General features: G+C 44.7%; 1 protein-coding gene across 4 annotated transcripts in view; it reads right to left on the reverse strand.

The window, feature by feature from the left end:
- The window catches only part of LOC106561824 (protein phosphatase 1 regulatory subunit 12A), a 67,612-nt gene that overhangs the window by 20,654 nt on the left and 30,251 nt on the right, over positions 1–16,707 (reverse strand). For 3 of the 4 annotated variants that reach the window (XM_045688656.1, XM_045688655.1, XM_045688654.1), the window contains exons 5-13: positions 16,350–16,494; positions 13,015–13,089; positions 11,117–11,202; positions 9,888–10,072; positions 8,999–9,108; positions 8,492–8,725; positions 7,422–7,504; positions 4,889–4,975; positions 2,241–2,348 (exon numbers count right to left, since the gene is read on the reverse strand). In XM_045688656.1, coding sequence (XP_045544612.1) covers positions 2,241–2,348; positions 4,889–4,975; positions 7,422–7,504; positions 8,492–8,725; positions 8,999–9,108; positions 9,888–10,072; positions 11,117–11,202; positions 13,015–13,089; positions 16,350–16,494 — 1,113 coding nt within the window. The remainder of the gene's footprint in view (positions 1–2,240; positions 2,349–4,888; positions 4,976–7,421; positions 7,505–8,491; positions 8,726–8,998; positions 9,109–9,887; positions 10,073–11,116; positions 11,203–13,014; positions 13,090–16,349; positions 16,495–16,707) is intronic. The other variant, XM_045688657.1, reaches the window with a different exon arrangement.

Raw genomic sequence — 16,707 nt, forward strand, 5'->3', positions numbered from 1 at the left:
TGAAACAAAAATATAACTGTTTGGCCATAATGGCCATCGTTATGTTTGGAGGAAAAAGGGGGATGCTTGCAAGCCGAAGAACACCATTCTAACCGTGAAGCATGGGGGTGGCAGCATCATGTTGTGGGGGTGCTTTGCTGCAGGAGGGACTGGTGCACTTCACAAAATAGATGGCATCATGAGGAAAGGAAAATTATGTGGATATATTGAAGCAACATCTCAAGACATCAGTCAGGAAGTTAAAGCTTGGTCGCAAATGGGTCTTCCAAATGGACAATGACCCCAAGCATACTTCCAAAGTTGTGGCAAAATGGCTTAAGGACAACAAAGTCAAGGTATTGGTGTGGCCATCACAAAGCCCTGACCTCAATCCTATAGAACATTTGTGAGCAGAACTGAAAAAGCGTGTGCGAGCAAGGAGGCCTACAAACCTGACTCAAGTTACACCAGCTCTGTCAGGAGGAATGGGCCAAAATTCACCCAACTTATTGTGGGAAGCTTGTGGAAGGCTACACGAAACGTTTGACCCAAGTTAAACAATTTAAAGGCAATGCTACCAAATACTAATTGAGTGTATGTAAACTTCGGACCCACTGGGAATGTGATGAAAGAAATAAAAGCTGAAATAAATCATTCTCTCTACTATTATTCTGACATTTCACATTCTTAAAATAAAGTGGTGATCCTAACTGACCTAAGACAGGGAATTTTTACTAGGATTAAATGTCAGGAATTGTGAAAAACTGAGTTTAAATGTGTTTGGCTAAGGTGTATGTAAACTTCCGACTTCAACTGTAGAAGTTAGACTGTAAACTCTCCTTCCAGACTTATATTAAGCATCTTCCAATCCAAAATTAAATCTAGAATCGGCTTCCTATTTCGCATCAAAGCATCCTTCACTCATGCTGCCCAACATACCCTCGTAAAACTGACTATCCTACCGATCCTCGACTTCGGTGATGTCATCTATAAAATAGCCTCCAACACTCTACTCAACAAACTGGATGCAGTCTATCACAGTGCCATCCGTTTTGTCACCAACATATTCATCACCAAAGCCACTGGCTCCAGGTCATCTATAAGTCTTTGCTAGGTAAAGCCCCGCCTTATCTCAGCTCACTGGTCACCATAGCAACACCCACCCTTAGCACGCGCTCCAGCAGGTATATCTCACTGGTCACCCCCAAAGCCAACTCCTCCTTTGGCCGCCTTTCCTTCCAGTTCTCTGCTGCCAATGACTGGAACGAACTGCAAACATCTCTGAAGCTGGAGACTCGTATCTCCCTCAATAACTTTAAGCATCAGCTGTCTGAGCAGCTAACCGATCGCTGCAGCTGTACATATTCAACCTGTAAATAGCCCATACGCGTGCTACCTACCTCAACCCCATATTGTTTTTATTAACTTTTTTGCACACCAGTATTTCTACTTGCACATCCTCATCTGCACATTTATCACTCCAGTGTTAATCTGCTAAATTGTAATTACTTCGCTACTATGGCCTATTTATTGCCTTACCTCCTCATGCCATTTGCACACACTGTATACAGACTATTGACTGTACGTTTGTTTATTCCATATGTAACTCTGTTGCTGTTTGTGTCGCACTGCTTTGCTTTATCTTGGCCAGGTCACAGTTGTAAATGAGAACTTGTTCTTAACTGGCCTACCTGGTTAAATAAAGGTGAAATAAAAAATAAAAAAAATAAAAATGAAAGGTGAATTCATCTCCCAGTGTCTGTTGGAAAGCAGACGGAACCAGGTTTTCCTCTAGGATTTTGCCTGTGCTTAGCTCTATTCCGTTTATTTTTATCCTAAAAAACTCAGTCCTTGCTGATGACAAGCATACCCATAACATGATGCAGTCAACACTATGCTTGAAAATGTTTAGAGTCGTACTCAGTAATGTGTTGTGATGGATTTTCCCCAAACATAACACTTTGTATTGAGGACAAAAAAAATGCATGTATTTGTCTTATTTTTTTTTGTTGCAGTATTACTTTAGTGCCTCGTTGCAAACAGGATGCATGTTTTGGAATATTTTTATTCTGTACAGGATTCCATTTATATTAGTATGTTTATGTTCAGGCTGTAACAACAAAATGTGGAAAAAAGTAAAAGGGGTGTGAATACTTTCTGAAGGCCACTGTACATGACGAAAGCTGGTCATCAGGCTTAGCGTTCACCTGGTCAGTTCTTCTCAGATCGGGGAAAGACTTGAGAAAGAGCCAATCACCTACCTCTGGGCCACTAGGATGTTGAGACGACTGAGTCCAGCAGAGAAGCTACTTCCAGTTCCCGTTGTAGAGGTCACTGTGGGGTCATCCAGTCTGCGTCCATAGGATGAGCTGGGGAATACAACCAGACTTATTGACAATAATAAATACAGCATCTTCCCTAAAGCAGTGGTTCCCAAACCAGGGCTCGCAACCGCTATGAAAATGGGGTCATGGGAGAATTTGCAACCCCCCCCTCAAATATATATAAACACTAAAAAACATATCTTCTTTGTATCTCAAAATAAAGTTAATGTGGTTTACTAAAAACATCTAAGTGAAAATGATTCAAATCTAAAAGATTAAATTTAACGGCAGCACTTGACTGTTGTACTTGAATCATTCCCATGGTGAATGACTAGCTACACTATTAAACTACACTATTGAATCATTCCCATGGTGAATGACCAGCTACACTATTGAATCATTCCCATGGTGAATGACTAGCTACACTATTGAATCATTCCCATGGTGAATGACTAGCTACACTATAAAACTACACTATTGAATCATTCCCATGGTGAATGACTAGCTACACTATTGAATCATTCCCATGGTGAATGACTAGCTACACTATTGAATCATTCCCATGGTGAATGACTAGCTACACTATTGAATCATTCCCATGGTGAATGACCAGCTACACTATTGAATCATTCCCATGGTGAATGACAAGCTACACTATTGAATCATTCCCATGGTGAATGACTAGCTACACTATTGAATCATTCCCATGGTGAATGACTAGCTACACTATTGAATCATTCCCATGGTGAATGACTAGCTACACTATTGAATCATTCCCATGGTGAATGACCAGCTACACTATTGAATCATTCCCATGGTGAATGACCAGCTACACTATGAAACTACACTATTGAATCATTCCCATGGTGAATGACTAGCTACACTATTGAATCATTTCCATGGTGAATGACCAGCTACACTATTGAATCATTCCCATGGTGAATGACCAGCTACACTATTGAATCATTCCCATGGTGAATGACCAGCTACACTATTGAATCATTTCCATGGTGAATGACAAGCTACACTATTGAATCATTCCCATGGTGAATGACTAGCTACACTATTGAATCATTCCCATGGTGAATGACTAGCTACACTATTGAATCATTCCCATGGTGAATGACAAGCTACACTATTGAATCATTTCCATGGTGAATGACTAGCTACACTATTGAATCATTCCCATGGTGAATGACCAGCTACACTATAAAACCACAAAGTATTGCAGAGGCTTCGATATTACCGACCACAATTAATATGGTGAAAACAATGGGGAGGCAGAGGCACAGAAACTAACATCAATACCTTTGTCAGATAACACTCTTATTAAACAAAGAACTTATACAATTTCTAGCAATCAACAGGAAACTCTGAGTCAAACTACCCCAGCATTTGCTCTCCAAATGGACGTGAGGGATACTCACAGTTAACGTCCATTCGTCTGGAGAAGACAATCAGAAATACTGTTCATGTTTTTCAATGACAGCCATAAACCCAAATTTTAAAAAAAGTCAACATTGGTTGTTAAATTACATCATTTTTGTTCACACGGGTGGAGGTCACCAGAATTTACAAATGGGGTCGTGGGCCAAAAATGTTTGGGAACCCTTGAGTTACAGTATAACCCCTGCTCAACAGCATATTCCCTACGGCATATTCCCTACGGCATATTCCCTACGGCATGTATCCCGGCTATGTCCCTGGTGCTCCTGGCTGATGCCCCTGGTGCTCCTGGCTGATGCCCCTGGTGCTCCTGGCTAATGCCCCTGGTGCTCCTGGCTAATGTCCCTGGTGCTCCTGGCTAATGTCCCTGGTGCTCCTGGCTAATGTCCCTGGTGCTCCTGGCTGATGCCCCTGGTGCTCCTGGCTAATGCCCCTGGTGCTCCTGGCTAATGCCCCTGGTGCTCCTGGCTAATGTCCCTGGTGCTCCTGGCTAATGCCCCTGGTGCTCCTGGCTAATGTCCCTGGTGCTCCTGGCTAATGTCCCTGGTGCTCCTGGCTAATGTCCCTGGTGCTCCTGGCTAATGTCCCTGGTGCTCCTGGCTAATGTCCCTGGTGCTCCTGGCTAATGTCCCTGGTGCTCCTGGCTAATGTCCCTGGTGCTCCTGGCTAATGTCCCTGGTGCTCCTGGCTAATGTCCCTGGTGCTCCTGGCTAATGTCCCTGGTGCTCCTGGATAATGTCCCTGGTGCTCCTGGCTAATGTGTTCTTGGTGACCTACTATTGCTGTAACATACATGTCTGTTTTCTGCTTTGCCCCCGTCCTGTTCGGTTCTGGTTTTCCTTCCTGCAGGAGGTTGGTACAGAACACCTTGGTCTCTGCCTGGAATTCCTATCCTCTTTAACATGACGCTCTGGTAGCGAGAGAGCAGAGTCTACAGAACGTATTTCAATCTTTTATAATAAAATGGTTAAACCAACCAAGTGGCGTTTCGTGTCTGAACCTGGTTAAAGAAAGACTGAATGAACATCGAACAATATTCAGGAGACATCAGGCTGTACACGTACAAACACCACTTCAACATGAAGTCCCAAGAGTGGGCAGACACAGCAATGGATGGAGCCAAGGCTTGTAGGACATACCTGAGAGGCAAGGAAGGGGTGGAGCTACTGAGATCACATCCTGTGCTATTGAGGCGGCGGGTGTAAGAGGCACTACGACTCAGCCAGCTGAGAGAGAGGGGGGAGAGAGGAGGGGTGTAAGAGGCACTACGACTCAGCCAGCTGAGAGAGAGGGGGGAGAGAGGAGGGGTGTAAGAGGCACTACGACTCAGCCAGCTGAGAGAGAGGGGGGGAGAGGAGGAGGGGTGTAAGAGGCACTACGACTCAGCCAGCTGAGAGAGAGGGGAGAGAGAGAAAGAGCTGGAGAGAGAGAGAGAGAGAGATAGTGAAAGATGGAGAGAGAGGGGGTAGGGAGAAAGAGAGGTGGGGTGATGCAGTGAAGCTCAAAACACACACACACACACACACACACACACACACACACACACACACACACACACACACACACACACACACACACACACACACACACACACACAGTGAAGCTGATGAGCAGCCTTTCACAGCCATTCCATACTGTGGTACGTGACAGCATCATGTGAGGCAAGCTGCTACTGCTGTCTGGTATACTGAAGACTAGAGGTCGACCGATTATGATTTTTTTCGACGCCGATACTGATACCGATTATTGGGCGACCAAAAAAAAAAGACGCTACCGATTAATCGGCCGTTTTTTAAAAATGTTATTTATTTATTTGTAATAATGACAATTACAACAATACTGAATGAACACTTATTTTCACTTAATATAATACATAAATAAAATCAATTTAGCCTCAAATAAATAATGAAACATGTTCAATTTGGTTTAAATAATGCAAAAACACAATGTTGGAGAAGAAAGTAAAAGTGCAATATTTGCCATGTAAGAAAGCTAACGTTTAAGTTCCTTGCTCAGAACATGAGAACATATGAAAGCTGGTGGTTCCTTTTAACATGAGTCTTCAATATTCCCAGGTAAGGAGTTTAAGGTTGTAGTTATTATTGGAACTATAGGACTATTTCTCTCTATAGATTTCTATTTAATATACCTTTGACTATTGGATGTTCTTATAGGCACTTTAGTATTGCCAGTGTAACAGTATAGCTTCCGTCCCTCTCCTCGCTCCTACCTGGGCTCGAACCAGGAACACATCGGCAACAGCCACCCTTGAAGCAGCGTTACCCATGTAGAGCAAGGGGAACAACCACTCCCAAGTCTCAGAGCGAGTGACGTTTGAAACGCTATTAGCGCGCACCCCGCTAACTAGCTATCCATTTCACATGGGTTACACCAGCCTAATCTCGGGGGTTGATAGGCTTGAAGTCATAAACAGCACAATGCTTGAAGAATTGCAAAGAGCTGCTGGCAAACCGCACGAAGGTGCTGTTTGAATGAATGCTTACAAGCCTGCTACTGCCGACCATCACTCAGTCAGACTGCTCTATCAAATATCAAATCATAGACTTAATTATAATATAATAACACACAGAAATACGAGCCTTTGGTCATTAATATGGTCGAATCCGGAAACTATCATTTAGAAAAATAAACGTTTATTATTTCAGTGAAATACGGAACTGTTCCGTATTTTATCTAACGGGTGGCATCCATAAGTCTAAATATTGCTGTTACATTGCACAACCTTCAATGTTATGTCATAATTATGTACAATTCTGGCAAATTAACTACGGCCTTTGTTAAGAATAAATGGACTTCACACAGTTCGCAATGAGCCAGGGGAGCCAGGCGGCCCAAACTGCTGTCTATACCCTGACTGCTTGCACGGAACGCAAGAGAAGTGACACAAATTCATGTTAGCAGGCAATATTAACTAAATATGCAGGTTTAAAAATATATACTTGCGTATTGATTTTAAAGAAAGGCATTGATGTTTATGGTTAGGAACATTGGTGCAACGACAGTGCTTTTTTCGCGAATGCGCTTGTTAAATCAACACCCGTTTGTCAAAGTAGGCTGTGATTCGATGAGAAATTAACAGGCACCGCATCGATTATATGCAACGCAGGACACATTAGATAAACTCGTAATATCATCAACCATGTGTAGTTAACTAGTGATTATGTTAAGATTGATCGTTTTTTATAAGATAAGTTTAATGCTAGCTAGCAACTTACCTTGGCTTCTTGCTGCCCTCGCGTAACAGGTAGTCAGCCTGCCACGCAGGCTCCTCGTGGAGTGCAATGTAAGGCAGGTGGTTAGAGCGTTGGACTAGTAACCGGAAGGTTGCAAAAACGAATCCCCCCTGAACAAGGCAGTTAACCCCCGTTCCCAGGCCGTCATTGTAAATAAGAATGTGTTCTTAATCTGACTTGCCTAGTTAAATAAAGGTGTAAAAAAATAATAATAATAAAAAAAAAATAATAATAATAAAAAAACATTTTTTTACAAAAAATTAATAAATAAATAAATAATAATTCGGCAAATCGGTGGCCAAAAATACCGATTACCGATTGTTATGAAAACTTGAAATCAGCCCTAATTAATCGGCCATTCCGATTAATCGGTCGACCTCTACCGAAGACACGTCTCATTGGACTGGGGTTAACTAACCTGCTAGTGCTGTCTGGGTTGGTGTCTGGTATATTGAAGAGACGTCGTGTTGGACTGGGGTTCACTCTGGCAGTCCTGGGTTCCTGAAAGTACAAGGGCGTTTGATGATCTATCAATAGCTTGCTTTGAATAGTTTCAACCATATCACCACTAACTAGTTGGTCCAGTCTAAGAGGACAGTACTGATGTAGTTGGTCCAGTCTAAGAGGACAGTACTGATGTAGTTGGTCCAGTCTAAGAGGACAGTAGTGATGTAGTTGGTCCAGTCTAAGAGGACAGTAGTGATGTAGTTGGTCCAGTCTAAGAGGACAGTAGTGATGTAGTTGGTCCAGTCTAAGAGGACAGTGATGATGAAGTTGGTCCAGTCTAAGAGGACAGTGCTGATGTAGTTGGTCCAGTCTAAGAGGACAGTGCTGATGTAGTTGGTCCAGTCTAAGAGGACAGTACTGATGTAGTTGGTCCAGTCTAAGAGGACAGTGCTGATGTAGTTGGTCCAGTCTAAGAGGACAGTACTGATGTAGTTGGTCCAGTCTAAGAGGACAGTAGTGATGTAGTTGGTCCAGTCTAAGAGGACAGTAGTGATGTAGTTGGTCCAGTCTAAGAGGACAGTGCTGATGTAGTTGGTCCAGTCTAAGAGGACAGTAGTGATGTAGTTGGTCCAGTCTAAGAGGACAGTGCTGATGTAGTTGGTCCAGTCTAAGAGGACAGTGCTGATGTAGTTGGTCCAGTTTAAGATGCAGTTGTAATTCCTTGATTCCTCGTGTCCTCTCTCCTTGCCTACTTCTCTAAATAGATTGAAGGTTGTTTTGAGAAGGAAATGAGGAGAGGAATTAAGGGAATACAATGAGGAGAGGAATCAAGGGAATACAACTCAAATTCACCCTGTGATTCTCCTGTATTGTATTTATAAGATATCAACAGTTGTCACAAATAATTCTCAGCCTGTGACGCTGCTGTGAAGCTCCTGTGAAGCTCCTGTGACGCTCCTGTGACGCTCCTGTGACGCTCCTGTGACGCTCCGGTACCTTTAAAGGTGTGTATTTACCATCAATGCGGTCTGGTTCCAGTACCTTGGTGTCTGTAGTGGTGTCAGAGCTGAGGCGTGGGCTTGAGGCAGAGCGGATCATACCCAGACCCGACTCAGGCGCCCCGCGGGTGGACTCCTGGCTTGGGTCGGTGGTACCTGAAGGCCCCAGGGTCACGGAGCTGCCTGCCTTACGAAGAGAGGTCCTCCAGGAGCCAGGGGCCGCACCAGGGGCTGAGCTAGGTGCCGCCTCTGGGGCTTGGGGCTTCCCTGGGTCCTGCTGCAGAAGGAGAGAGAGAGAGAGAGAGAGAGAGAGAGAGAGAGAGAGAGAGAGAGAGAGAAGATTTACGATTCACTGATCAAATCAACTCAGATTAATAAAAAGGTAATAAAAAAGGCAATTTACCAAATCACTTTAAATAGTCAATAGCAGAGTGTACAGAGGTTGTTCATCTGACTTCCCCCCCCCCCAGGCCGTAGCCGACTCCATCACCAGGGAGCTACCAAGTCACAGCATTCTGACGTTCAAACACCGACAGAAACCGTGGCATACCTTTTTAACGGTGTTTCCTGAAGTGCTGGTTGCCGTGGAGGTAGCATGGGGGGAGGAGCTGTTGCGTTTGTTGTTCAAGTTGTTGATGATCTCTCGGTTTTTGGCTTTCTCTGCAACAATTACCATCAGCCCGTTAATAATGACATGATTCTCTGCAACAATCACCATCAGCCCGTTAATAATGACATGATTCTCTGCAACAATTACCATCAGCCCGTTAATAATGACATGATTCTCTGCAACAATCACCATCGGCCCGTTAATAATGACATGATTCTCTGCAACAATTACCATCGGCCCGTTAATAATGACATGATTCTCTGCAACAATCACCATCGGCCCGTTAATAATGACATGATTCTCTGCAACAATCACCATCAGCCCGTTAATAATGACATGATTCTCTGCAACAATCACCATTGGCCCGTTAATAATGATATGATTCTCTGCAACAATCACCATCGGCCCGTTAATAATGACATGATTCTCTGCAACAATCACCATCGGCCCGTTAATAATGACATGATTCTCTGCAACAATCACCATCGGCCCGTTAAAAATGACATGATTCTCTGCAACAATTACCATCGGCCCGTTAATAATGACATGATTCTCTACAATGGAACAAGTCCACATGATTCTCTACAATGGAACAAGTCCACATGATTCTCTACAATGGAACAAGTCCACATGATTCTCTACAATGGAACAAGTCCACATGATTCTCTACAATGGAACAAGTCCACATGATTCTTTCAGGCATGAATCATGACAGGGTTTAGGGCCCCTTTCCATTTCAATTCAGTAAACTCAAAATGTTACTTCATGAATGGACTCGACTGAGATGGACTTGGCACCAGGGAAACGTCCTTTTTTCTCAGTCTCTCACCTGATTCTGCATCGCTCTCAGACTCGTCCTCGTCTTCTTCTGAACTGGAGCTGCTGGAGGCCTTGGCCTGTCCCCCCTCCTCGTCCTCATCCTCAGCAGGGCTGCTGGTCAGGGCAGGAGGAGGGTGCTTCTCTCTTTCGTGGAGGCAGATCTTCTCGCGGCTGCTCATACGAGAGATCGAGGTCCTGCAGGGGAGGGGTAGGGGGTGGGGAGAGGATGACAGGTAGGCATGGAGGAACCAAATCAGTGAGGGTGATCACTAAGGGCGTAGACAATCAGTGTGTGTGTGTGTGTGTATAAACAAAAACAAACAAAACCAGGATGTGTAATGTAACTGGATCCTGTGTGGGAGACTGAGGGACAGCTTCCAGGAGGAGGACTGTAAATTAATCCTGTGTGGGAGATTGAGGGACAGCTTCCAGGAGGAGGACTGTAAATGAATCCTGTGTGGGAGATTGAGGGACAGCTTCCAGGAGGAGGACTGTAAATGAATCCTGTGTGGGAGATTGAGGGACAGCTTCCAGGAGGAGGACTGTAAATGAATCCTGTGTGGGAGATTGAGGGACAGCTTCCAGGAGGAGGACTGTAAATGAATCCTGTGTGGGAGATTGAGGGACAGCTTCCAGGAGGAGGACTGTAAATGAATCCTGTGTGGGAGATTGAGGGACAGCTTCCAGGAGGAGGACTGTAAATGAATCCTGTGTGGGAGATTGAGGGACAGCTTCCAGGAGGAGGACTGTAAATGTGTGGGAGACTGAGGGGCAGCATAACTACATGAATACTATTGGATGACCAGGCCGTCACTGTAAATAATAATTTGTTCATAACTGATTCTATTGGTAGAGAGGTGTCAGGTGGGTAACAGACAGTGTCTGATTCTATTGGTAGAGGTGTGTCAGGTGGGTAACAGTGTCTGATTCTATTGGTAGAGATGTGTCAGGTGGGTAACAGTGTCTGATTCTATTGGTAGAGGTGTGTCAGGTGGGTAACAGTGTCTGATTCTATTGGTAGAGGTGTGTCAGGTGGGTAACAGACAGTGTCTGATTCTATTGGTAGAGAGGTGTCAGGTGGGTAACAGTGTCTGATTCTATTGGTAGAGGTGTGTCAGGTGGGTAACAGTGTCTGATTCTATTGGTAGAGAGGTGTCAGGTGGGTAACAGTGTCTGATTCTATTGGTAGAGAGGTGTCAGGTGGGTAACAGACTGGAACAGACATGCTGGGGCACTGACTTGCGTGGTCGAACCGATGCCATATTAATAGGAGGGCTGGTCTCGATTACAGGAGGCTGGGACAGCTTGGCTTTTTCTGTACGCAGCTAGAGAGAGAGAGAGATGAACCGAGTAAATATACAGGGTAAATATACAGGAAGACATATACAGAGTAAATATACAGGAAGACATATACAGAGTAAATAGACAGAGTAAATATACAGGAAGACATATACAGGAAGACATATACAAGGTAAATATACAGAGTAAATATACAGGAAGACAGACAGAGTAAATATACAGGAAGACATATACAGGAAGACATATACAAGGTAAATATACAGAGTAAATATACAGGAAGACATGAACAGAGTAAATATACAGGAAGACATGAACAGAGTAAATATACAGGAAGACATGAACAGAGTAAATATACAGGAAGACATGAACAGAGTAAATATACAGCAAGACATGAACAGAGTAAATATACAGCAAGACATGAACAGAGTAAATATACAGCAAGACATGAACAGAGTAAATATACAGCAAGACATGAACAGAGTAAATATACAGCAAGACATGAACAGAGTAAATATACAGCAAGACATGAACAGAGTAAATATACAGCAAGACATGAACAGAGTAAATATACAGCAAGACATGAACAGAGTAAATATACAGCAAGACATGAACAGAGTAAATATACAGCAAGACATGAACAGAGTAAATATACAGCAAGACATGAACAGAGTAAATATACAGCAAGACATGAACAGAGTAAATATACAGCAAGACATGAACAGAGTAAATATACAGCAAGACATGAACAGAGTAAATATACAGCAAGACATGAACAGAGTAAATATACAGCAAGACATGAACAGAGTAAATATACAGCAAGACATGAACAGAGTAAATATACAGCAAGACATGAACAGAGTAAATATACAGCAAGACATGAACAGAGTAAATATACAGCAAGACATGAACAGAGTAAATATACAGCAAGACATGAACAGAGTAAATATACAGGAAGACATGAACAGAGTAAATATACAGGAAGACATGAACAGAGTAAATATACAGTTATATACAGGAAGACAAATACAGAGTAAATATACAGAGTAAATATACAGGAAGACATATACAGAGTAAATATACAGGAAGACATATACAGGAAGACATATACAAGGTAAATATACAGAGTAAATATACAGGAAGACATATACAGAGTAAATATACAGCAAGACATGAACAGAGTAAATATACAGCAAGACATGAACAGAGTAAATATACAGCAAGACATGAACAGAGTAAATATACAGCAAGACATGAACAGAGTAAATATACAGCAAGACATGAACAGAGTAAATATACAGCAAGACATGAACAGAGTAAATATACAGCAAGACATGAACAGAGTAAATATACAGCAAGACATGAACAGAGTAAATATACAGCAATACATGAACAGAGTAAATATACAGGAAACAATGAACAGAGTAAATATACAGGAAACAATGAACAGAGTAAATATACAGGAAGACATGAACAGAGTAAATATACTGGAAGATATATACAGAGTAAATATACAGAGATATATACAGGAAGACATATACAGAGTAAATATACTGGAAGATATATACAGAGTAAATATACAAGAAGACATATACAGAGTAAATATACAGGAAGACATACAGTACCAGTGAAAAGTTTGGACACACCTTCTCATTCAAGGGTTTTTCTTTATTTTTACTATTTTCTACATTGTAGAATAATAGTGAAGACATCAAAACTATGAAATAACACATATGGAATCATGTAGTAACCAAAAACAAAGTGTTAAAAATATATTTTATATTAATAGTAGTGCACTTTATAGGGCATAGGATGCCATTAGGACGGCGCCAGAGACTCACAGCGTTCTGTTTCTTTGCCAGCTCCTCCAGAGTGTCCACTAGGGCGTCATCGGCTACCTCTAGAGGGGTTTGTCCCTGGAACAAGGACACCTATCATTTAGTGCATTGACATCAAGAGTGTCCAAAATGGCACCCTATTCCCTGGATAATACACTACTTTAGACAAGGGCCCTGGTCTAAATTAGTGCACTATGTAGGGAATAGGGTTCTATAGGGCCCTGGTCTAAAGTAGTGCACTATATATAGGGAATAGGGTTCTATAGGGCTCTGGTCTAAAGTAGTGCACTATATAGGGAATAGGGTTCTATAGGGCTCTGGTCTAAAGTAGTGCACTATATATAGGGAATAGGGTTCTATAGGGCTCTGGTCTAAAGTAGTGCACTATATAGGGAATAGGGTTCTATAGGGCTCTGGTCTAAAGTAGTGCACTATATAGGAAATAGGGTTCCATAGGGCTCTGGTCTAAAGTAGTGCACTATATATAGGGAATAGGGTTCTATAGGGCTCTGGTCTAAAGTAGTGCACTATATAGGAAATAGGGTTCCATAGGGCTCTGGTCTAAAGTAGTGCACTATATATAGGGAATAGGATTCTATAGGGCTCTGGTCTAAAGTAGTGCACTATATATAGGGAATAGGGTTCTATAGGGCTCTGGTCTAAAGTAGTGCACTATATAGGGAATAGGGTTCTATAGGGCTCTGGTCTAAAGTAGTGCACTATATAGGAAATAGGGTGCCATTTGGGATGATCCCATTACCAACCCCTGTGTAACAATACTGCTGAGTTAGCATGTAGTATAGGAGTGTCTGGGGGAGACTAATACAGCCCCAGAGTGGAGGTGTCTGGGTACATAGGGAGACTAATACAGCCCCAGAGTGGAGGTGTCTGGGGAGACTAATACAGCCCCAGAGTGGAGGTGTCTGGGGGAGACTAATACAGCCCCAGAGTGGAGGTGTCTGGGGGAGACTAATACAGCCCCAGAGTGGAGGTGTCTGGGGGAGACTAATACAGCCCCAGAGTGGAGGTGTCTGGGGAGACTAATACAGCCCCAGAGTGGAGGTGTCTGGGGAGACTAATACAGCCCCAGAGTGGAGGTGTCTGGGGGAGACTAATACAGCCCCAGAGTGGAGGTGTCTGGGGGAGACTAATACAGCCCCAGAGTGGAGGTGTCTGGGGGAGACTAATACAGCCCCAGAGTGGAGGTGTCTGGGGGTGACTAATACAGCCCCAGAGTGGAGGTGTCTGGGGGAGACTAATACAGCCCCAGAGTGGAGGTGTCTGGGGAGACTAATACAGCCCCAGAGTGGAGGTGTCTGGGGGTGACTAATACAGCCCCAGAATGGAGGGGTCTGGGGAGACTAATACAGCCCCAGAGTGGAGGTGTCTGGGGGAGACTAATACAGCCCCAGAGTGGAGGGGTCTGGGGAGACTAATACAGCCCCAGAGTGGAGGTGTCTGGGGAGACTAATACAGCCCCAGAGTGGAGGTGTCTGGGGGAGACTAATACAGCCCCAGAGTGGAGGTGTCTGGGGGAGACTAATACAGCCCCAGAGTGGAGGTGTCTGGGGGAGACTAATACAGCCCCAGAGTGGAGGTGTCTGGGTACATAGGGAGACTAATACAGCCCCAGAGTGGAGGTGTCTGGGTACATAGGGAGACTAATGCAGCCCCAGAGTGGAGGTGTCTGGGTACATAGGGAGACTAATGCAGCCCCAGAGTGGAGGTGTCTGGGTACATAGGGAGACTAATGCAGCCCCAGAGTGGAGGTGTCTGGGTACATAGGGAGACTAATGCAGCCCCAGAGTGGAGGTGTCTGGGTACATAGGGAGACTAATGCAGCCCCAGAGTGGAGGTGTCTGGGGGAGACTAATACAGCCCCAGAGTGGAGGTGTCTGGGTACATAGGGAGACTAATACAGCCCCAGAGTGGAGGTGTCTGGGTACATAGGGAGACTAATGCAGCCCCAGAGTGGAGGTGTCTGGGTACATAGGGAGACTAATGCAGCCCCAGAGTGGAGGTGTCTGGGTACATAGGGAGACTAATGCAGCCCCAGAGTGGAGGTGTCTGGGTACATAGGGAGACTAATGCAGCCCCAGAGTGGAGATGTCTGGGTACATAGGGAGACTAATGCAGCCCCAGAGTGGAGGTGTCTGGGTACATAGGGAGACTAATGCAGCCCCAGAGTGGAGATGTCTGGGTACATAGGGAGACTAATGCAGCCCCAGAGTGGAGGTGTCTGGGTACATAGGGAGACTAATGCAGCCCCAGAGTGGAGGTGTCTGGGTACATAGGGAGACTAATGCAGCCCCAGAGTGGAGATGTCTGGGTACATAGGGAGACTAATGCAGCCCCAGAGTGGAGGTGTCTGGGTACATAGGGAGACTAATGCAGCCCCAGAGTGGAGGTGTCTGGGTACATAGGGAGACTAATGCAGCCCCAGAGTGGAGGTGTCTGGGTACATAGGGAGACTAATGCAGCCCCAGAGTGGAGGTGTCTGGGTACATAGGGAGACTAATGCAGCCCCAGAGTGGAGGTGTCTGGGTACATAGGGAGACTAATGCAGCCCCAGAGTGGAGATGTCTGGGTACATAGGGAGACTAATGCAGCCCCAGAGTGGAGGTGTCTGGGTACATAGGGAGACTAATGCAGCCCCAGAGTGGAGGTGTCTGGGTACATAGGGAGACTAATGCAGCCCCAGAGTGGAGGTGTCTGGGTACATAGGGAGACTAATGCAGCCCCAGAGTGGAGGTGTCTGGGTACATAGGGAGACTAATGCAGCCCCAGAGTGGAGGTGTCTGGGTACATAGGGAGACTAATGCAGCCCCAGAGTGGAGGTGTCTGGGTACATAGGGAGACTAATGCAGCCCCAGAGTGGAGATGTCTGGGTACATAGGGAGACTAATGCAGCCCCAGAGTGGAGATGTCTGGGTACATAGGGAGACTAATGCAGCCCCAGAGTGGAGATGTCTGGGTACATAGGGAGACTAATGCAGCCCCAGAGTGGAGGTGTCTGGGTACATAGGGAGACTAATGCAGCCCCAGAGTGGAGGTGTCATAATACCCATAAAACCTAGCGGTCAAACAGGGAAACGGTTCCAATTGTTTTTCCCCATCGGGGATTTTAAAAACACTTAAAATAAAAGCTGTGTTTCCTGTAGGATTACCCTGGCATGACGTTTTGATAACCCTGTAAATCTCTCTCGGACAAGGTGACTTTTATCAATATATTCAACTCTATTTACTCTCAGATTAGAACATGCTAATTAGCATGCGGGGGGGGGGTGTTCTTAATGTTTTGTACACTGAGTGTATGCATATATCTTCACCCCACTCACCACGTTGTTGAGAGCAGCCATGTCACACATGTTGTCAGCCAGCAGAGAACACACCTCCTGCTGCCCCCAGTGAGCCGCAGCATGCAGGGCTGTCCAGCCATCCACATCACCACTGTCTAAATCCAGACCACACTGGAGCAGGACCCTGTGGGGGGGGGAGAGAGAGATGAGGATTGGAGAGAGAGGAGGGAGAGAGAGAGAGAGATGAGGGTGGGAGAGAGAGAGGAGAGAGAGAGAGAGAGAGAGAAGGGAGAGAGATGAGAGAGAGAGAGAGAGAGGAGGGGGAGAGAGAGATGAGGGCGAGAGAGAGAGAGGAGGGAGAGGAGTGGGAGACAGGAGAGAGAGAGAGGAGGGAGGG

This window comes from Salmo salar, chromosome ssa10 (genome assembly GCF_905237065.1).
Source record: "Salmo salar chromosome ssa10, Ssal_v3.1, whole genome shotgun sequence".
NCBI lineage: Eukaryota > Metazoa > Chordata > Actinopteri > Salmoniformes > Salmonidae > Salmo > Salmo salar.